At 41.5% G+C, this 23,723-nt stretch overlaps 1 protein-coding gene across 3 annotated transcripts in view; it reads right to left on the minus strand.

The window, feature by feature from the left end:
• dscamb (Down syndrome cell adhesion molecule b) overlaps positions 1-23,723 on the minus strand; it is a 110,701-nt gene that overhangs the window by 21,715 nt on the left and 65,263 nt on the right. For 2 of the 3 annotated variants that reach the window (XM_068708372.1, XM_068708363.1), the window contains exons 4-12: positions 20,625-20,771; positions 19,661-19,939; positions 19,014-19,289; positions 17,272-17,568; positions 15,902-16,174; positions 13,584-13,862; positions 13,199-13,318; positions 9,828-10,007; positions 386-582 (exon numbers count right to left, since the gene is read on the minus strand). In XM_068708372.1, the coding sequence (XP_068564473.1) occupies positions 386-582; positions 9,828-10,007; positions 13,199-13,318; positions 13,584-13,862; positions 15,902-16,174; positions 17,272-17,568; positions 19,014-19,289; positions 19,661-19,939; positions 20,625-20,771 (2,048 nt within the window). Of the gene's footprint in view, positions 1-385; positions 583-9,827; positions 10,008-13,198; positions 13,319-13,583; positions 13,863-15,901; positions 16,175-17,271; positions 17,569-19,013; positions 19,290-19,660; positions 19,940-20,624; positions 20,772-23,723 lie in introns of those variants that run through there. The other variant, XM_068708383.1, reaches the window with a different exon arrangement.

The raw sequence follows: 23,723 nt of genomic DNA on the forward strand, positions 1-23,723 counted from the left end.
TTGAAAAAGGAGGACGGGCAACTTAAATATTCTCATCCTCTAGAGAGGGGGACAAATCCTCTTCATTCTGACCCACGTTGGACACTTAACTACTAAATGATCTCAAGGCATATAGCCTTTTACAATAGAGCATTACACACATGTACTCACTCATACTGTGTTTGAATAACCATTGAATTGGACTGAGAGGGAGCTCTTTAATATTTATATTTTACACTCTACTTAAAGATTTTAAGATGATGTGAATGTTTTAGAGCCATGTCTTCACTACTCTTTCTCCCTCTCTGCTTTCCATATGTATAGATTAAAAAAATGGCAGAAGGTTGAGCACTCCCCAAAATGAGATTTGAAACATGTTTGCATGACGGTGATGCTGAGCACTCACCACCAGCGTAGAGATGACTTCGTCGGCCACCTCTTTGACGGTGACCACGTATCGGCTGGTCTCCGGGTTGATGATGCGTTCTTCTTTCTCCCAGCGCACCATGATGGGTTTCTCCCCGTGAGCAATGCAGCTCATCTTCTTCTCCTCGCCCTGCGTGGCCAGAGTGGTGTTGGGGTAGGAGGTGATCATGGCCGGGACTGGACGGAGGTGACAGACGTTGAGGTGAAGAGAGTAAGAATAAAAAGAACAGGGGGAAAAAGAAAATAAAATAATAAATAAGTTAAAACTATTCTTTTGTACATTTTCTGCTGAAGATGTGAGTAGACAATTAGATAGACAACAAACATCACTTTTTTAACAATATATCTACCAAGGGCCACCTTCACATTAAGAAATCAAAATTTAAAATCAAATCAAACATTTGAAAAAACACAGCGCATATGCATTCTCTGTGTTTCCTGTCTGATACTGAGAAAAAACCCCTCCTTTTCTCTTTTCTTTTGACAATTATGACAACCACTTAAACACTCCAGGGACCATGGTGAACTCATGTTTGAGTCTACCTGTCTCCCACAATACTTAGAGATTGAAACGCAGCCCTTCAGGTAAGCCTGCACCTGCTTTGATAATGACAGCGAACTGTAACGTGCTGCTTTCTGAGGATGAGGCAGAGGAACGGAGAAGAAAGTGGTGACTCCTGACTGAACTCCCATCGGTCTGAGCGTGGAGCCGGTCTGGCTCTACGCCGTAACCGCACACCAGGCTCATTAGCAACACATCTAGCCTGTGTGTGTGTGTGTGTGTGTGTGTGTTGTGAATGTCTCTCACCCAGACTACTCACAGTCTGTACTCACACTCACACTGTTCTCATACTCACGCTTTCTTTCATTCTGTCTTTTTCTCTCTACTGGCATGGAGCCGTCTCCCGATTATAACACTCACAGAGACTTTCAGGTGCTATTCACAGTATAATGATGTCTGCAGTGTGAAGCCTCTGAATTGGAATACTCCATATTAACTTCCGCGGTTTGAGCAGACTGAACGAATATGTTGATCTCTATCAATCTGGACATCATGAACATTATCATAATATGCAGATGTTGAAATGCAGGTTTTGCTGCTAGTAAACTTGAGACAATCATCATCAAAAATTTGTAGGCAAAAATGATGCTGGGAATCCATTCAAAGCTCTGTGCGACAAATGCAATTTAAATCCCTCCAGTTCTGTTATTTTACAATGGCCAGGATGACATTCATTGATGTGCAACAATCAGGCTCTAAATTGCACATGGAAGAGAAACACTGAATATCTGTAATAATAGATGGTCAGAAAAAGGCAGAAAATAATGGGTAGAACATATTTCAACATCAACAAATCCAATAACGTTCCCCTTACAATGTAGAATACAAATAAATTAAATGGCCACTAAAATAATCTAGTTTAAAATTATGTATTTCTTAAATAATGATTTTTTTTTTTTAATTGTTGAAGAAATTTGTTTGTTAGCAAAAATCTAAACAGACACTACTTTAAACTAAGGTAGCTACTAACAATTCTGTTGTTATCAGCAATATTTTTACATATTAATCATATAATCGTTTTGTCTGTAAAAAGTCTGAATACAGTGGAAAACGTCAGAGCCAAAAGAGACTATTCTAACTGCTTGTTTTATAACCCAAATATATTCAGTTTACAATGACTCCAACATTCGTCCTTAATACATTACTTAAAGCTACATTTATTGTCGTTTTGGCCACTAGGGGGCAGTGGAACCGAGCTATAAACACACCACTGACATATTATCGCCCTCTAAAGTTGTTATGGCTTGTTGGCAAACAGTTGCTTCTTGACATATCCACAGTTCCAGAGCAACATTTTCACTCATTTGGAGTCCTGTTTGTGTCCACCTGATAGATGCGAGTCTAATATTCACTCTCCTTTTAGATCTGGTTCAGTCTTTACCAGCTCCTGAGGGAAATATTTGTCTCCTCAGCTGCTAAATGCTCTAATTTGTTCACCAGCTAGACACTTTGTTTACTGTGAAGTGTGTTTTTCAGTTTTTTTTCTCCACTGAAAACAGCTGTGGCTTTAAAATATGACTCCTTTTACACGACACAAATTACATAATACAAATACTGATTCGAGCGGCTTTCATCATCAGTCAGTTACTCTTTATTTACATCAAACAGGCCGGTGTTTAATACCATATGTTTATTAGAAGTTTTCCAGTTTACGTAAATATGTGCTATGGTGAAAACTGTAAAGGACAGCAGTGGCGGCCACATGTGGCAGGCACTTGTGTAGTCGAGGTCGGAGGCCCTCTCCTCCAAGAAGAGATGCGATATCTGTGTTTGAGTCAGTGTGTGAATGTCTGTACACTCCTGAATAATCTGTCTGTGTGCATGTGTATGAGTGTTGTACTGTGTGCATATGCATGAATGTGTGTGCACGAGAGCGGCTGTGTCTGTGGGAGCTAAGTGGGCGAGCACAGAGAGCAGAAAAGACTTGTGCTCATGACACATCTCAGCCACGCTACACGATGGAGGAGAGAGAGAGAGCATGTACCCCTGCAGCGCTAACTATGATCCCTCTGCCTCGCTCTCTCACTCCATCTCCCTCCTCAGGCTCCCACCAGGACAGCGATGATTTAATGATGAGAGAGACCACTTTGATTATTCATACGCAGCAGACAAGTCCGCTGGCCGTGCTGTTGTCTCACACAGACACGCACGCATTCGAACATATATACCAACGTGCAAGAATAACGAGAGATGCGCGCACGCGCCCGTGCACATCTGGAGATACACAAACAAAGACACACACAGAGACCTTGCACACTCAAACAGTATGCAAGTGTAGAAACACTGTCAAAATAGAAAAAATAGAAACTTAGGGATGCACAAACAAATGCAAACCAAAACAGAAGCAATGGCACACACAAACACTATTTAGAAATACACACATGCTTCCCCACACACACACAGTATTCCCCTGGGTCAAAACAGTAATGTAGATAACTTTGTAATAATTTGTTTTGGCTTCACACAGGCGCCAGTCTGGTACAGTTTGCTCGTACTAGGAGTGCAAGGACGGTTAGACAATCACAAGTCAATTAAAGTACTTGCATTTATAATGAATAATTTATTACACTGTACTGACGTGCTAAACTGCAGCACAAGCAGGCTGAAAAATTGTTCCTTGCTCTGTTATTTATTATTTCAGTGGTACATACAGTATAAAGATGTAGCTACATTGTACAGTATGTGCATACATGTATTAGAACATGACCTGTTCTGATTTTGTTCATTCTGATTCCGATATTTGGGAGTTTAAACAAGACTGAGACTCAAGCAGCTCTGTGAGGATGTAGGCTACTTAGGCACAGCGGTGCTTTGAGCTAAATGCTAACGCCAGCTTGCTAACAAGCTCACAATGACAATGCTGACGTGCCGATGTTTCGCTTGTAAAATGGTTAAAATGCTGCCAGCATGGCTTAGCTAAAACACACTGATTGCAGTATGTCTGTGATAACGTCGGCCAAGTCGCTGTTTCAGTCGGTCTCAAATTTTTATGTGTGTACTGTAAATTAAAATCAAGAGTTAACGAGCACAAGCACAAACAAACACAAATCCAACGCAAACAAATGAACACACACAGACGCGTCAACGTGTTTCTGACTTTCTTCTCACAGTACATTTCTGTCTTTGATGCAGCCAACACAAATCAAAAGGGGGAGCTACTTGTGTGTGTGTGTGTGTGTGTGTGTGTGCGCGCACATTTGAGGCCAGTGCGCTTGTGTGTGCACGTACGTGCACCTTCAGCCCCAGCCCACCCCCGGCATGATGAAATGTGTCAGACTTGGGACTGCCAACGTTTAAACCTCATCACTTATTCACTCGCAGCCCCTCCCTCTCCCTCGCTCCCCACACCATCATCCCCTTTCCCACTGCCCCCGCGCAGGAAATCACTGATTTATTTTGCATAGCAACTATGAATTTTAAGTGAGTCCTATTAAAAGAGTCTTCTCAGCCCCTTCTCTAAATGTTATTGCTCCTTAACAGGGGCTATTTTCTCCATCTAAATCTGCGGCCTTGGCAGCACAAGTTAACACTGACGAAGCTTGTGTTTGCTCATCGAGGGAGAAAGGGCACACAATGACAGAACGCAAGACTCGGTGTGTGTTAGTGTGTCTATCTGGTGTGTACGTGTTTCTGTGTGCAATCAGGTCTATTAAAATATGTTGGTTTGAATGAGCGCATGCTTGTCAATATGGGTTTCATTCCGCCTGTGACCTTGAATGTGTGTGCGTGTGAGTGAATATGTGACAATGAAACATGCTAAATGTCTGCGCATTCTACTTCGCCACCATGTGATAGAAACCGCAGTATCTAAAATGTCCTACAATCTTCGCCAATCTTGGTTGTGCTTCAGCGGCCCAGAGCTGAGGTGAGGCCTCATCTCATCTCTATGCATCTACCGTGCAGCACTCGCAGGGCCCCGGGCTAAACCTATTCTTTTTGATAGCCCATAATTGCTTGGTTGATGTATATTTTTTAATATCCAGCGATATTACAGGGACCTGGTAATAAAACACGGGCGGGTAGAGGAGAAAGTGTGAGTGGGAAGAGGAGAGACAAGGGAGAAAAGAGAAAGCTGAGAGGCTAGAGAGGGAGGGAAGAGGAGGGGAACAAAGAGAGAAAGGTACAGACAGGAGGTGAGGGACTGAGCAGTGTGGAGAAGGCTTCACTCATACTAAGATGGGTTAAATGTTGTATAATTAAACCTGAAGCACCATTTGAGTCAACGGTGGTATGGCACAAGCTCTTTTGTATGGAAACGGGCACTTCTGAAATCCTAGTTTCCAAATTACCTTGGTGTTAAAACTGTTTAAGCATTTGCAGATTAAATAGGAGCTCAACAATTAGGTGATTCATTTGACGGAGAGAAAATTAATTGGTCACTATTTGATGGGCGATTAGTCACACAATTTTATCAGATGTAGCTAGCTAGCTAGTTAATCTTAAGTTGACTTCCTTATGGTTGAAAACAATGGCTCTGGTTGAAATTTTAACATTTCCAACCGACTCGTTTTAAAATGAGAAGCCTGTAAAAAGTGTTTTAAATATGCACTTGATGGCTACAAGTGAGCCAGCAGTGATACTAGCAATATGATGCTAAAAGATTTAAGCTAAAGTGGTATGCTAGCTTTTGCCTCTTACATTATAGAGTAGATAAACGTACTGTTTAATCCATTACTTACACTTTTTCTCGTTTGTTTTCAGAGAGCATGAATAAAAAGACGCAACCCTGCGAGTATACAAACAGAACAATTCTCTTTTGACACAATACATGACTCACTATGTTGACATTGTGATTTAAGAAAGAGTACAACAGCAAAACACGCACACAGACACACAGAGGAGCAGTGTAGGCGGATGTAGATTGATTTAAATATATGATACTGTAATATTCATCTGGGATTAAGACTATTTTGTTCGAAGAGTGAGTCAATGAAGCTAAAAAAGGATCTGTGAATGGTAAATAAATGTATGCTTTCTTGTTGGCAATGGGATATTTAGACACTTGGAGGACACACACAGCTGCTATCAAATGAAAAAGGCTATAAAATGAAACAAATAACAACTCATTTATCTTTTTAATCTTTCTCGTATTGCTAGAAATGTAAGAAACAAAGACAGACAGCGAGTGCAAATAAAGCAGAGAAACATGCGGACTGCTCTTCCCTTGAGCCCCCTCGTCGGCTTCTAATTGAAGTATTGACGGATTTAAATGAGGCTGAAATGCACTCAAGAGTTCCAGTGTCTCATAACACACACACACACACACACACACACACACACACACACACACACACACACACACACACACACACACACACACAAATTTGCACACGTTGCATGCAAGCAGAATGAACAGAATGCACCATGAATGGATATAAAAAATAAAAGAATCTAAAAAAAGTAAAATATGTCTACATTACAATCATACTGTATGCTTGAAAAGAAATGTGTTCGAACACAAACAGTGAGAAATGGACATGATGGAGCTGGTGACTACAAGCACACTAATGGTTGCCGTTTTTCAAACCACTCATGCAAGTAAGTACACTTTTACAGAAAGCATCTTGTGCATACAAGTACAGTTTGGGGTTTAAAGGGCATGAAATGTGATCTGTTGATGAGTGACTAGCATGCGGCTGAGCCAGCATGTAAGGACTGAGCAGCCAATGGCAGCAGAGGAAGGACGGCACACCGTGCTATCGTAGGCCCAAAGAACTTACAGCTGGCTCCTGTACAGTGAAGTATTTGAGCTGCACGGACGGCACGTCAATGCTAACTGAATCATGAATGACTTGGAGGTTTTAAATGACTCTGCAAGAGAAATTTAATTCAGGAGTAAATGGACAGAGTGTAAAAAGAGAACTGTGTTCACATGTATTTAATCCATATTCAGTGCTACTAATGATGACATATTCCGGTGATGTCATGGGGGAACTGTTAGCATGATGTTAGCTGCTGTATCAATGGTTTATATATATATATATATATATATATATATATATATATATATATATAAGCAGATATTGGTAGACAGATTTTTGTGTTTATTGTAGCTAGGGGTGGTGCGATATACCGGTATTGACAATAACCGTGAATATTTAAAAAATAAATATTGATATCATGTTAACTATACATATAAAATAATATTGTATAAATATTCCAGCACCTCTTAATCATTTTATTTATATACAGTTATGGTAACAGACTCTCCAACTCCCTTCATTTGCCAAAAAAAGAGAGAAAATGAACAAAGTCACACGTCCGGTTCCGTTGTCTCAAAGTCAATGGGTTAACTGAATGGGTTTTTAGATGCGTGAAATAAGGCTTGTGGTTAACATAAGCTTATGAGATGTTAATGTTTTGTTCTATTATATACAATGCGTCAGTATAGACCACTCTCATGAATTTTGGAGTTTTTTAGTACCTTAAAAAAGGTGGTAGCTAACAAGTGGCTAAATGAGGCTACAAAAGCCCGTCTTTACAGCCTCGTTGTGTATACTCGCGCTTAAGTGACTGTGTTGTAGTTTGTTTATAACCCAACGTTAGCTTTTTACTTCTGCTGATTTCATTCACGCTTAAAAAGGATCTTGCTTTTGGATTTTTGTTGAGGGAACCAGTGCGAAGCTTCTGGGTTGGCCTCCAAAAATACGTTCTTCCTGCAGCACTATATTTTGCAATTCAGAGCCCAAGGCCCCAGGAAAAGTGTATTCACTTAGAGATGACTGCAAAATGGAATTCTGCATATTTGAGAAATAGTAAACATGCTATTCAAACGTTTTAACAGCAGGAGTTCTTCAAATAACCATAATTATATGCAACAAAGGCTCGATAAAATAAACATGTAAATAATTCTGCATAAACGCCAAATCTAATGAGACAGCGGTGGTTCTGAATAAGACGATTTTACGTGGGAAAAGTGAGGTAAAATTCAAGCCCTTGGCAATACTGCCAGGATTAAAACAGTTCAGTATTTTTTTTCAGCAGTAAGAACAGAGACTGTAGAGTCAGTGTGCATATCACATATAAAGAGAGCAAGTAACTGACAAGCAATGAACTATAGTTTTTGATTTAATATTCTACTCCGCTTACTATGTTCATATCCATGTTCAACTTGTGGTAAGAAAATAAAAAATATCATTCGAATGATTTTTAAAATGAATCTTAAGGGGGAGAAAACGATATAAATAATAAAAGCAGTAAATAATGTAAACATTACGGTTCATGTTAATGAAACTACTAGTTATGAGAAGTAAGCTTACATTATTTAGCACTAAAGCTGTCAAAATTCCCTTTGATAGAGCCGAGTACAGCATGAAACTGAAGCCTAGAGCAACAGCAGAGTGCATTCGGCGGGTCAAACATATCTCTCTCTCTCTCTCTCTCTCTCTCTCTCTGTTTCTATCACTCTATCTCATCTACTTTGGTAGTAGGTACAACTGACTTTAAAGAGCAGTGAAACCAAAACTATGCATTCAATCTGAGTATACTTCACACACTGACCTTATCTCAAACTGGTTGAAAACTGATCTATATCATCTCACTCTAGCCTGTTTGAGGTGAATCTTCTCTTTGGCTCTGAAGGACTCATTGGAATAGTGGAGTTCAGTAAATACAGTAAAAGCATACCATGAACAAATGCACACTGTGCGACACAAGACCTTGTTTGCTTTAGTTGAAATAAATAAACAATGTCTTTAAAAATCATTGTTTGGTGTTTGGCGTTAGATATGCTACAGAGAGTTGAGTCTTCTGTAGCTGAAACTACGGTGTTTGCTCTCTACTTGGTGAAAAATGGAAGAAAAAGAGGTTAGTACAGCCATAGGTCAACTTGCTGCATAGCAACTGCGTGCTACAGTCAGCAAACTGACCTATGAAAACACAGAGAGCATGTTCTTCTCTGAGCCTGCCGCTGTAACCCTGACAGCCTCACACAGTGGCAGCTCCCAACCTTGTACACTGCGAGGCTTAATTACAGTGACACATGAAAACCCACTGCAATGCCAGCTGATATTAATGATAACACGTGCTGATTTATCCAGAAGGAGATTATTTTGTTGGCTTCCCTTTTCATAGAGAGGTCAGAAGTCTGAGTTAGTTACAACTTCCATTACACCACTTAAAACAAGTTAGACGTGTCAGGTTCTTGTTCTCTTTTTCACATTTGTGTTCTGTATCTCAGACTTGGTGAGGAGAGAGAAAGAGGAAGAGATAGAGAGAGAGGGCGACAGAGATAGGGCTGCATGTCAGCAGGGCTCCCCGTGATCCGGTTTGATAACAGTAGCACAGGGAAAATAAGCCCCACTCGCATCTAAGCGCCATGAAAATGAGGAGCCACTCCTAGCGCTATAGGGGAGCTACATGCTAATGCCTCACTGGAGGCAGGAGACCTGCAGTCGGGGACATTAACATCCCGACCACCGACACAAAAACAGCAACATGTTTAAATATACTAGCTGTTTGCATATAGATAGGTTTGTGCAGAAAATTCTACTAAATAAAGGTTTAATGCATTGCTGAACTTACTAAGCTTTATATTTAGCTGAAGCTCATCACAAGCTACTGAGATGTTGCTTTGGACCAGAATCCTTAACTCTCAGACTCAGTTTGTTTATCTTAATGCACAGCTTGTCTATTGAATCTGCTGATGTGCATCTCCCTTCCTTCCATGTCTTTTTTTTTTTTTTTTTTAAAGTTAATGTCTAGCCGATCAACTTTACGAGGAATACAGCTATCTGTAAAATCTCGCAGCTGGAAATCCTTTTTAACGGCTGCTTGTTGCTGCACCAGCCCAGACATTAAAATACACAATGATTACAGCCCATCAGCTAATATTGATCGTGCATCAGACGCAGGCTCTTACTTTTGACGGTGAGGTACATGGACTTGCTGACATCAGCTCCCACGTCGTTGCTGACCTTACACAGGTAGAAGCCGCTGTCGTCCTCCAGCACATGTTTGATTAGAAGAGAACCGTTGCTCAGCAGCTGCACGCGAGAGCCGCTGTTCAGCTGGATGGGCTGAAACTGGGGAACGCCCGCACCTGAGACGAGAAGGAAGATAAAAGACAGAGAAAGAGAGAGTACAAAACAACACTGTAAATAGTGAGAAAATAAACATTTCGATACAACATCCAGCTCTTTCTATAGCTCATACAGTACATTAAATGTACACACATGCCTACATATTGAGCTATACTAATCAGTAGGGAAACAGATGCGTAATGCTAAAACGGGACACAGTGCTGAACAATAAGCTGACCTCCAGTGTGTGTGTTTGTGTGCGTGCATTCATTTGACCACGCGTCTCTGTTTACAGATTTGATGACAAAGCCTGTCAGATTTAGGGAGGATTGTAAACATGTTTCTTAACACCAGGCCTAAATCCTTAAACCGCCAAACAGCTGCTGAGCACAGTGAAGCAGGCCGAGCTGCCGGTGTGATGCAATCAGAACAGACATAATGCTCATGTTTAACAAGACAGCAGATTGGTGCAGAGGAACAACAGGCAGGAGGAGAGCAGAGCGGAGAGGCCTTGCATTGCTGCTGGCCTTCAGCACAGAGGCGGGCCAGCGATATTCAAAGATGTTAGCTGTAGCTAGACATGGATTTTTTTCCAGACTATTTATTCCCGTGCGTCAAATCTCCGGGTTTATTCTTTGCATGTATGTTTGTTGAATTACTAGTCTGGCCTTGGTCGAGGACAGACTCATCCTACAGGCATGGATTTGTCTGATTAGAGAACAAGTAGCGTAAATCTCTGCATGCCGCTTTTCTCAATTCTCAAAAGTCCAATACGACTGACACTTGATATCCATCTCTGAAGCGCCGTTGAAATAATTGGACTTGGCATCTCTGACATATTCGAGCCTGCGTGTAATTAATACCTATCTTTTTTTTAATAGAAAATGATATAATCACTCTTGTTCTATTGTTAAACAATCCAGTATTTCATTCTGCAAAGTCCGCAGGAAATGTCACCGACGATGAATCCTAAAGCTTCACATCTTTGGAGCAGTCTGCTCTTATAGTGATGAAAGCACTGTATTCCACCTTGCTCATGTAGTATTAAACACATGTGTGAACTGAGCCAGACGTTGCATTAGCTCGTGTTAAAGTAAGCGTGTAGAGATTAGGCTATTTAGTGAGCTGTGGGTTTTTGCTTTTTAATTAAAATGCAGTCAAGTGGCCGTGGCTAGCAAAGGGTCAAGTGGTGACTTTGTTCCTGCTCCCCTGGCTCCGACAGGGAGAGGAGGGAGAGGGAGGGAGATGTGTTCTTCCTTGAATTATGGATTTTGCATATCCAAATGGTGCTAGTCGTTATGCTAATAGCGGTTGACCTTTACTTACTGTTCCATATCTCCCAGAGACACTCATCTGGCTCTTACCTACTTCTGTTGCAGTAAAAGCATGCCAGACAGCCATTCTCTGGACAAACTGCCCTCTGGCTTACAACAAATTAGACGATAGCTTCCCAAGCCGCCTGCCCTGGATGTGTTTTTGTTTTGGAGGTGATTTTCATTGCTTCTTTGCTCTGAATGACATCCTGCACAACAACATATCATAGAGCACCAGGAAAGATGAAGGTACAAAATAAGTGCGAAGGCCTGAAAAGAAACAACAAAACTGATCTGAGGCCGGGCCAACTGAACTTCCTGCTGGATAGGTAATGCTTGTTTTTAACGCTACGATTGAGCGGTCACACACAAACACTGCTCAGCCTAATCCCTCTGTACTGATCAGAAATGGACGGTCAGACAGTGCTAATCAGGCATGAGGCCTGCTTGTCTCACGTCCACACACACACACACACTCTCACACACACACACACAGACATGCACGTCCGCACACACAAATCCAATCAAAGGGTGAAAAACAGATCTGATTCTTTCATTCCTTTGATCATGGGGCTGAGTAAACACACACACACACACACACACACACACACACACACACACACACACACACACACACACACACACACACACACACACACACACACACACACACACACACACCACTCTTCATTGGTTGTTGTCCTTCTGTTGGTGAAGCTTTCATCCCTGGTTATATGGATGATGGAGCAAACACCTGGGGCTCCTCTTCATCTGCCCTGCTCAAGTGGCCGAACTCACCTGCTGCCTCCCTGCCCGTCTGTCTGCTGACGCTCTATCTGTATATCTGTCTGCCGAATTTTTTCCCCTGTCTCTCTCTCTCTCTCTGATGATTCTCTAATGGTGCAGGTGGAAACCCTGCAAGCCCCTCAGCCCGCAGTTTACAGAGCAGATGGCTGTGTGTGTGTGTGTGTGCTTTTATCTCTGTGTATTCGCACACATGTGCTCCGGCTGTGGATGAAGCAAATGGAAGCCACTCACCTGCAAAAGCACTACTACTGCACTCGCCTTCACACACAGTTGCTTTAAGAAACACAACCTGAGACCAAGCTAGCTGCGCACACAGCTGTACTGTAGTTGGCATAGTTATCATTTTATATGATAACTCTTGATGGACACTCAGATTCTTTATTGGTCAATCATCATTCATTTTTTTGTTTGATATTTTGTATTGTAGTATAACAAAAACAATCATTTTCACATGATTATGCATTTCCCTCTCGCATGTACAGCCTGCATGGAATGATTAAATAATGGAAAATTATTCATTAGAAACTAAAGGCTGCAACCTTCAATCACTGCAGTTCAATACAGACCAGAATCACCATTGAGGCTCAAGATTAAACGATCCTAATGCTGTGAGCTTGAATCCATATTACTTTGCGTTTCAATACTGTGTTCATTGTTGCAGTGAGTTGTTGAGTGGTGGTCACTTAGCAATAAAAAGTGGAACTACCAATATTGCGTGCACATCAAGAAGGATTCCCATGTTTACCACTTGTAAGTGTTCATGTCGTTGAGCTAAAGACAGTTACGTGATTGCAGTTTGTCTTGTGAGGGTTAAACATTGTCTGAATTATCACACAATATACATTACATCTGGAGTTAATTACCTTGAGTGATGGACCTCCATGTTTGATTGTTTTACAAGCACTTTGTATTATTACTAAACCATTGGATACATTGTTGAGTTATTGCTGAGCATCCTGGTAACTCAGGAGACTTAAGTCTGCTTACCTACTCTGTGAGTTTGAATTCAAAAGTGTGATTTGTTTTTAATTCATTCCCTCGTAGCCGGCAGGTTCACCTGCAGTGGGTAATACATGCTGCGTTTAATGTACCTTTGGAGTGTTCCCATACGATGGTGGGTGGAGGGTAGCCTTCAGCTGAGCAGTTAAGAGTCACAGTTTTCCCATAGATCCCATCTTGATCCTCAGGCTGAACCACAAACTGAGGAGGAACTGTACATACACAAAGATCAACAGTTGACATTGATACATGATATTTTGTTGGCGTCTTTATTACACTTGTAGCCTGTGTGTGCAGTTTCACACAAGTCAAACACTGCACCAGTCGATTCTACCTCCGGCCAGACAGCAGGAACTAATAAGTGAAGTTTGGTACAGCAGGGATGGCTTAAAATGAAAACCTGCACACATACTGCACATTACAGCAGTCCACTAGGGTGCCATTAGATATATAATCTGTTCCTTTGTGCTTCCTCACCTCTCACAATGAGCTGACTCTGGTGCTCCACTGCAGCAGCCTCGTTGCGGGCGATGCAGGTGTAGTTGCCGTTGTGGTCGGGCGTGAGGTTGGAGATTCTCAATGAGCTGGTGAAGTCGATGTTGTCCACAGTCACGCCCAGGCTGATGGGGATTGGCCGTCCATCTTTCTGCCACGTGATGTCCAGCGGGCGGTCGCCCGACATGACCACGCAGGGGATGAAGACGCGTTGGCCGATGGTGAAACGCTGGAACTCAAAGGGCTGAATGTAGGGAGGCACTGACAGGCCGAGGAGGAACAGGAGAAAGAGACGCCAAGATTAAATGTGATTTCAGCCGTGAGTTTCAAAGACCGTCTTAATTTCCTGGATTTTGTGGCAGATACTGTGTCCTTTTCTCAGAGTAAAATGAAAATCTTTTAACTATCTTGCTCCCAAGAGGTCACTGAAGGAACACAAAAGACCTGAATAGCAAAACATTCTGCAATAAGTTCCCGTCATTCTCAGTCGGGAACATTATGTTCTTTCAGAAAAAGAAGAGCACGCAGAAGCAGAACAACAGAAAAATAACTTTTATGTGACTCATTCAGGTTGCTTGGAGAAAGAAATCTGAGTGAACCTGAACTTCGTCTATTAATGATCATCTATTGATCTACTAACCTACATACTTACTCATCTTCTATACTACTACATCAATCCAAGATTGTATCCACTACTGAAAACCATGATTGCCGGACTAGTGCGTAGAAGAAAACAAGTATTCACAGAGCAGCCAGAGTCAATCTGGCTGCATAATATAACGACACTGTTACACAATAACATTTATTTAAATTGCCTGCGCTCTATTCTCTGGGAAATCTCCAGCCATCACACAAGTCATCTGTGTTTGAGTGTCCAGTGAGTTGAAATAACACTGAAATAAGCAGCACTTTAGCACCTTATTTAATTCACAACAAAGGGGAGATAATGGACTCCAGGGATCCCCAAAGACACTTCCGCATTTTAAGCATGAGCAGAGTAAATTAACAAATGCACTTGCTCACTATAGCACCACTGGGAAGTGTTGCTTTATATCATCGCTCTCTCTTTAGGTCTCACTCTCTCTCCCCCTCTGTTTCCCTCGCTCCATTAGAAAGTGTAATACAGTGACGATAACCTAGCATACTGTACAGAGGGAAGGACATGGAGCATAATGGGGAAGCCCTTTTGAGTATTACCTTTTACAGCTGTAAGATCTCAGTGGAGATCAGTCACTCACCTCTGTAATGTCAGTGACACTGATACAGTCGTCATTAGATACCTTGATGTCTTGAGGAATATCTGATTCATTTAGAAGTCTGGTAAGCTCTATGGCATATGATATAGCTGTCTGCATTTCTGTTTGAGTGGGTCCTTTTATTTATATATATATAGTGGTGGGTTTTTTCACCGTAGATGCACATGTAAACAGGTGGTCTCAGAATGGGCCTTATGTTTCCTATTTAAAATATCTATCAAATTCACTGTTAATAGAGCACAAAATATGGGGCTTTGGCATTAATTCACTTATCAGTTTTAACACAGAGTCAAAGATGTGACAGTCTAGAGGAAGTTCAACATTTTGGGAAATATGTGACCAGGAGGTCACTATGCTGCCTCAGGAAGAAAAAGTCACTCACACAACCCCCATAAAACCACATATTTTACACTAAACTGATTTCTTTATCGAGTAAACAAATGAAAAGAAGAAAAATATTAAATAGTGAGCTTTTGAGCTTTATAACCTTTTACCAGGCTAGCTGTTTCACCCTCTTTCCAGTCTCTATGCTAAGCTAAGCTAACAGCTAATAGCAACTAGCTGTAGCCCTACACGTAACAGCAAGACATGAGATTGGTATTGACTTCCTAATTTATCTCTCAGCAAGAAAGCAAATGAGAATTTTTCACAAAATATTCCTTTAAGAAAAACAAACATGTGATGGCTAAAACAGGAGTGGACGTCTCACTTACAGAGTGCACTGCATCCAATAAAACAAAACATTGTATTGAGTTGTTTGATTCATCAGGTTTATCAAATCATCTTAATATTTAACAACACTTGATTCTAAACTGCTGTATGTCTGTCTCAAGCTGTAAAGACTAAAATTGTATCTGCCCCGAATTAAGTTAATTGATAGCTTTTGATTAATGAGTTTTTTGACCACCTGCATGGTATGTTGACAACATTTCCTGCAAGCTTTCGAATACTTCATACTTAAAATTCAATGGAATCTAAATAACAAAATAACATCTCGGTTGGGCAGCATTTTAAGCTCAACCACCACAACTCTATGGGACTAACCTCTCACACGAACATGGACACTCTGGGAGTCCATCTTGTTGGGTTGGACCATCACCTTGCAGTTATACTCGCCAGCGTCCACCTGCTGCACGTTGGTCAGCTTCAGTGTGCCGTTGTTCTCAAATGCTCGCTGTCGGTGATTGAACGGTAGCAGTGCCGAGTTTTTGTACCACTTTATGGAGTAGTAAGGGTAGCCAATCACACGGCAGTGAACGAACGCGTCCCGTCCAGCAATCGCTGTGATGTTTTTCATTGGACGAATGTTGGCGCGGCCTACAGAGGGACAGAGAATGAGAAAGGATCCTCTATAAAGACATTCAGTGGATAGTGACATCAAATCACTAGAGCTTTATTTTTGGTGTTTTTGTAAATAGAAATATACTTCTGACTCATTACTGTTCAAACATATGTAGTAGTTAAACAAAGAAAGGTTAACTGCTAAACAGAGAACATAAAACAGAGAACATTTCTCTCCGCAGCTCCACGTATGGTACCTGCCACTGAAATATTTAGAAATGCAAAAGGAACTGTTGTTTCAAGCTTTTCTCGTTTGTTTTACCACATGATTTTAGGCTTAACTCAAAGCAGAAGGCTGTGAAATGACAAGCAGATTAAAGTGTGCTAACCATCTGAAGGAAAACAGAGCGTTTAGATAACACTGTACTACTGATACTTATTAGTCTGCTCTTGCTGCAGTAATACATTCTGTGTCTCATAAAATGGAAACAGAATAATCGCTTTAACATCTGTTCGCGGAGAGTTGAATTGGCTGCTTGAGTAAACACACACAGACACTGACACACATGAACACTCACTCACGCTCACACACAAGCAAACCGGAGATAAATGTATTCATGCAAACAAAAGAAATATATTTTTCTTCCGGCTATTTACAAACCAGCCCATTTTGGAACCCAATATCCAGATACGCTTATGTGCAGCAAACCAGGATAATTCATTTGACCTAAAATACAGGCATGTAGGAGAAGCACAGTAATAATTTGGAGAGAAAAAGACGAGGCTGCAATATTAAAATGTATACAAGGAGCAGAGTAAAAGGAAATAATGCATGAAAAATAACAGAAAAAAATGGAGGCAAAATCAATCAGAAATGTAAACGTGATTAAAGATTTAATACTAGAACTAATAAATAGTGAGCAAAAATAAATTTAACTTGGAAAAATCAAACAAATCATCATAAGAGAACACTACAAAAAGCAAGGAAACCAAAACATCCTGATCAATAACCAGCGCCCATGTACTGCAAACGCCAGAAAGTCAGCTGGACAGAGAGAGACACAGACAGACACACAGAGAGACAGACAAGGTATGTGTATTGTTGTTCTTGGAGGAGCTGATTTGACAAGCACCTCTTACGTTTATTCGAGCCTGGTGGTACACGACCCCGGCCGAGTTGCTGCACGTGCACCGGTACACCCCGCCGTCCTGCACCTGGGTGTGTGTGACGTTCAGCTGGCTGACCACGTGGCCCTCGTGGGTCTCGTAGTGGCCCAGGTGGTGGTGGGTGTCTTTGATGACGGGGTCGTCGTCCAGCGACCAGGAGCATCTGGGCGGCGGCGTGCCCTTGACATTGCAGACCAGGAAGACGGGCTCGTTCGGGTTCACCACCTTCTCGCTGAAGGAGGACAGGATCTTCGGGGTACCATCTGCCATGAGGGACAAGGTGGAACGGGGTAGGGGACAGGAAGACAACGGTGAATAAGAGACATGTTAAACTGTGACCATCGTCAGCATTACAATGTTTTAGTAAAGCATTGATCTACAGTAAGTTTTAAAGTTACACTTCTATCATACTTATCCTGCAGAACACCTGACTGACCATCGACCAACCAGGGCCTTGTCTCCAACTGCAGACTGTATCTTTATATATATGGTATGGTAGAGAGTGAAATGTTCAGAAACAAGATCAGTTAATGCCTGTTTGGTTGATCTGACTTTGGCAGTTAGGTATGTTCGAACAGACTGACTAATTGTTGCTTTATCAGTCAAAGAAAAAATGCGAGCATAGAAAGAGAAACTGGACCTAAAACAATCCCCAGTGTCATCTCTACAAGGTGATTGCGGAGGACTTATGAAATATTAGAGCTAGAAACGTCATGTGAGTAAACGATGAAATCATTTCTATTTCACAATACTTACGCTGTGGATTGTTTTATTTTGACCTGTAACAACTTGTCAGTAGAGCCCACTTTTATAGCTAGGAGAGCTGCTCTGTGTTCTCCTTTCTTTCTTTCAGATTGTTGGAGGCGCTTCATTTACATCACATTTGCATGTATTGATTTGGCAGATGCTTTTGTCCAAAAACGAGTTCTCTCTGCAAATAAAAAGTGGGTGCAATGACGTTGCCATATTGACTGCATGCTCACCTGGTAAGGTTACGATTGGACGATCGTGTTCCTGAAGCAGTTTTTTTAATAATCTTGGTATTCCTCTCAGAGAGCTGCTCCTATACGTTACTGCATTCTGTTGTATTGTATAACGGATGTACAGTACAGTGTATACTTTTTGAGGCCATGAGAACTAAAATCACAAAGCTTCTAATGAAAAACCACTACATGTTGGGTTATTTCCATATCAGTTTGAGAGAAGATATGTTATTTGCTTTTTTTATGAAATAATAATAAGGTAGCATTGGAAAAGGAAAAATCTGGCCTTTTTATCACCATTCTTTCATTATGAACAGTGATCCAGGGGCTTCCAGTTGGCTTTTGAAACGTCTGTGTCTGCCTGCTGCTGCTCTGATAATCTAGATCTGTTCCACATGATTATAGATTATCAATATCTTCTTTTAACAGCTCCCCGGCCACAGCAGACAGTTGCCTGAGCAACGCTGCCAAGGTAAGCTATTGGATTCAAGAGTGTGTGTGTTCATGTATTTTTCTACGTGTTTGTGGCGTGTGGGATGATCATTGTAATGGCGGCCTATAGCAGAGAGTCACAGCAGGACGCCATAAACACATAAACGCTGTATTGATCTCAAAGGCCTGAATCTGTGTCTGATAACGCACTGAATATACATAATCACGCCGCTACAGTGTGCCGTTTGGTCAGCGTTTGTGTGAATGCCACAAATCACGTGCACGCATTTTACCTTCAAGGATGACTTGCACAAAGTCCTGTGCCGACATCTTGCCCTTCCTGGCGAAGCACTGATAGGCTCCGCCGTCGCTCTTCGACATCCCCTCCATGATGAGGTTCTCCCGGTTCAGCCCGGTGAAACGGACGTTGTTGCCAGGGTAGATGATCTCTCCGTTGCGGTACCATGACAGCTCATACTCGTCTGAGCCGCTCACGCTACAGGACAGAGACACCTTGCTACCCACGCTGCCTTTCACCTTCCGAGGGCTGACCACTGCCTTCAAGGGCTCTAAGCACACAGAAATAAGAGAATTTAAAGATGTCACCTTGGACTCTGGGTGACATTTTAAACTATTTTCACAATTTTCTACACCAAACATTTTTTTTAAGTGTCAGAAAAAGGTGATGAATGCCGATCACAAGTTACCAAATTGTTCGTTCTGTCCACCCAACAATATTTAACATTTTTTAATTATAAGAGAGCAAAGCAGCAAATCTCACATTTGAGAAGAAGCAATTGTGCAAATGTTTATAATTTTTGCTTGATAAAAACGTTACAATCAAAACTATTGTCAGTTAATCTTGTTGATCAACTAATGAATTAATCAACTAACAGATACAGTTATAAAGAGGTTCCCTTCCTCTTAATAAAAGACTTACGCTTGACATACAGGCGCCCCATCACCTCGGCGTTGCCATAAATGTTCCACACTTCACAAACATACGTCCCAGAGTCACTGGGCTGTGTGCTCTCTATCAGCAACCCTGTGATGGTCTGGCGGAAGCGGCTGTCAGGCTCCAAAGGGCTGTTGTCCTTCAGCCAGCGGTATTTGGGCGTTGGGTAGCCTGAGGCTTTACAGGGCAGCTCCACCCGATGATTAATCATCACCTCTCGCTGGTCAAAGCCATCCAAGATGCCTGGCTCAGCATTGGTGGGGTCTGGAAGGAGCAGAGAATTTAGTGTTAATTAGTGGTGAGCGTTGCCAGGCGCTTGACAGTGTAATCCAATATTGATTCTTGGGGGTCACGATTCAGTTCTGTATGCAGAATATTTGGTTATGTGAGGGAGAAGAGAGAGCAACAGTGTGTTCCTAAAATTGTCCCCCACAGTCAAATCAGAGATGGCAACACGGATTGCTCCTTTTTTATCCATTTATTTATCTATATGCTAAATGCAAAACATGTAAAATGGCTGTCATTTATCAAACTATGTTACAATACCATCAGCACAGTACAGCCTACATTGCAATGGTTGTTTGTTGCTGACTGGCCCAAAGAAGGGCTGCATAACTCATAGGTGACCTCAGAGTGGATCGGTCCGCATGACAGGATTGGACAGACTGTAAACTTGATCCCAGCCCTAAACGTACCCATTCACTGGTCTTGCTTTACAAGCCTGCACATCAATCAAAATTTCTGAGGGGGACCCATAATTCATAAGGGAAAATAATTCTTACTGCCTGCAGTTTTGAAATGCCAAATCCGCCTTAAAAGTGTAAGTATAGGTAAGGATGATATATGGCAATATCTACAGGAAGTATCCAATATATTTTCTACATGTTTATTTGACCTGTATGTATGGTTTTTAAGATTAAATTGAATCCATTTTGAGTCCAGTACTGACCTGACACAATGAGACGCGCGCTGTTGCTCTGGCGAGTCTCGCCGGTGTAGCGGTGGCGCGTGGTGCAGCGATAGTTATTCAGCCCATCCTCAGGCAGGACGTCCAGAATATACAAGGCTCCCGTGGATGTGATGAGATATCTTTGTCCTGGAAAAGATTAAAAGGAGCGAGTCGAAACACATGAAAGGCAGCAGTTGTGTGGTTGTTATGTAGGATCAAAACAACTTCTACAGTATAAAGAATTTATTCACCCCGCCACAACAGAAGGATTTCTTTCTCCATAGGGTGTTTGTAAAGTGCACGGCAAATCTGTAGAAGCTTGAATCTCACAGCACACAAAGCCTTTAGAAGTCATTCTTTATTTCTACATGAGACGAGAGAGTTTACTGAAGCAAAATAAAAAAGAATTTATCTTGTGTAAATAAACTACCAGAGATTTGCTGTGGAATGAGACTTAAACTTCTACAGATAAACACACCAATATTTGGACTAATACTGTCAATTACTGGATGATGGATCACACAATATATCCATAAATACAAATTTAAAAAAGAAAAAACTGTCTTCAAGTGCAAATCTTTGCCCCCCCCCAGAACAGCTTTTATTGTCTTGTCTTTGACTTCTGCCGCTGCAGTAACCTCGCTGGCACCAACGTCTGGTATCGAGAGCCAATCCCTCTTTGGCTGTCACAGCCAGTTCAGTATGTAGGGTAATATTATGTTAATTCTGCAGATCAAACCAGGCTGAGTGGGGTTGTCAACATCCATAAGGAAAGAAACCCTCCACTCCGCCATCACATGAATGCCCACATTCCCATGGGAGCAGATTGATGTCAAAACTGATCGAAAAAGCAATTTACAGGAGATTGTCTTCAGTGCACAGCGGTGGGCATGCTAAGACAGAGGCAGCTTAGGGAGCCTTTAAGGACCGAGGAGAGACAGCCCTGCAACCGCTACAGCTAATGTTGACGGGGTCCACCGGAAAAACACTGTACAGTGACGTCACAGGGTTGAAGAAAAATGATGCTCTGCACGCTACAGTGTGACACATTATAAGAAAGCCTACATTTACTTTGCATCTCTACCTTCTGATTGTATGGAAATACAAAATGTGAAGTTGAACAACATACAGAGCTAAAATATTTACTCATTTGCTATCATTTCACACTACAAATGTTTTTTCTGGCTTCAAATGAGCTGCTCACTAAGCTAATAAAAGATGGAAAAACAAGGAGACATGTATGTGACAATACAGTTTGTAAGGTGACATGTTTCATGAGGGATTATCTCCAGGAGCAGGTTTCTATTTCATCTTGTGCTCTTTGACAGTAAGCAGAGCGTAATATAATGTGCATATTAATATGAAAACTTGGCATTATGACGTTAACAGGGAAACTTATACAAACACAAATTAAGGCTTTGTGTTTACTGCAATGGATTATCAAGGTCAATTCCTGTCTGTGGAAGTTGTTTATCATAATTAGATTCTAACAATATACCTGTACATCTAACTATAGTATACCTGCATGTAAGAAGATGATACATGGCACCAACGCTGGTAAAGTCTTGGGTGACTCTGATTAAAGTCACATGCTTGACTGCTTAGATTAGCAGGAATTCTCTCTGCGTATTTGATTTTGATTGCACCCGTGTCTGAAGGCAGTCACATCAGCGATTTATCCAAAAGTAGAACGAGCTGGGGCGGAGTGGGAGCAGCTAAAGTAGATTAGCGGTGGGTAATTCATTTACGTTCAACAAGACGAGCTGTGGGTTTTCTCGTGATTTCTCTCTAAAACAGACATATAAGATGCATTGTTTAGATTCATGATACGATAGAGGGTATAGCCTGTCGGACTACAGCAAAAATTAGCAAAGGTTTTTGAATTCATCTGCTTATTTATGTTAAACTGGTGCTGTTTGAATATTCATTGTTGTGCTTTTAGTCAAAATGGCTTCTCAAATAGACAATTCAAGATGCTATGAAAAATGCATGGACAAGCAGGTGCAGAGGTTTCTCTTTTCTGTGCGGGTTAACAAATTAGATGCCACCTCCCTTAGGTCACATAAAATCATCCCCTATAGATCAGAGCGAAAACAACTGCTATAATTGCACTGTTTCTCCTACATTTCACATTGCTGTGTTGAGTTTCCGTGTTACCAGACGGAATAACTGCACAGTCCAAACCAATTAGCTGAACAAATATTAATGAGAAAGAACCTAAATGTAATTTTCCTCAAACATTAGATGTTAACATCAAACCGCTACATGTTTTAATATTCCACTTGAGACTAATATGTATGAAAGAAGCAAAGCATGCTTAATATGCTTACATTTAATATGCATTTTTGATGTTTATACATGCAAAGGAAAATCAACCTTGTGGGGTTAAGCAAACAGGGGGAATACAGAGAGAGGCGGGTGGAGAAGAAAAAAATTGCACAGCTATTGTAAGCGTTGACCTAGATAGAACCGACAACAGATTCCACGGATTTGATGTCCTGAAGGGGTTTCACTGGTTTACATACAGGGCTGTTAGATGGGCAACCAGCAAGTGGAATCTATAAAGAGACGGAGGGAGGGTGTGACTGTGTAGTGTGTACATGTATGTGTGTGTGTGCGTGTGTGTGTGTGTGTGTGTGTGTGTGTGTGTGTGCGCTGATGCCGGCAGCCATGCATGCATGCCAGTGTGCGAGACGATTGGTGGGAGGAAATCTTCTCAGAGGTTGAGGGGGCCAGATGCAGAAAAAAAAACATTACTGTTTATGATCATCGCCTTTGCTCTTTTTTTTCCACCGGTTCTGTGCACAGCAAAGAGAGAGATCATTTTTTAATTTCTTTTCTTTTTTTTTTTATGGCCTTGTATTTCAGTATTATTTAATTAATGCTTAACACTTTTTTTGTTACTGATCACAGGTAGCTGTGATCTGTACCACAACAGCAAGACAAAGACTAGAAGTATGTTACGAATAAATAACACTACATCAGAAAAAGGTGAAAACCCTGAAAGATATATTTTACCAAGCAGCGGCAAAAACAAAATTCAGACATCTCCAAAGCTGTCCACTACACACACACACACACACACACACACACACACAC

The sequence above is a fragment of the Cebidichthys violaceus genome, unplaced genomic scaffold (assembly GCF_023349555.1).
Source record: "Cebidichthys violaceus isolate CVI_PGR_0920_01 unplaced genomic scaffold, fCebVio1.0.p SCAF_1, whole genome shotgun sequence".
Classification (NCBI taxonomy): domain Eukaryota; kingdom Metazoa; phylum Chordata; class Actinopteri; order Perciformes; family Stichaeidae; genus Cebidichthys; species Cebidichthys violaceus.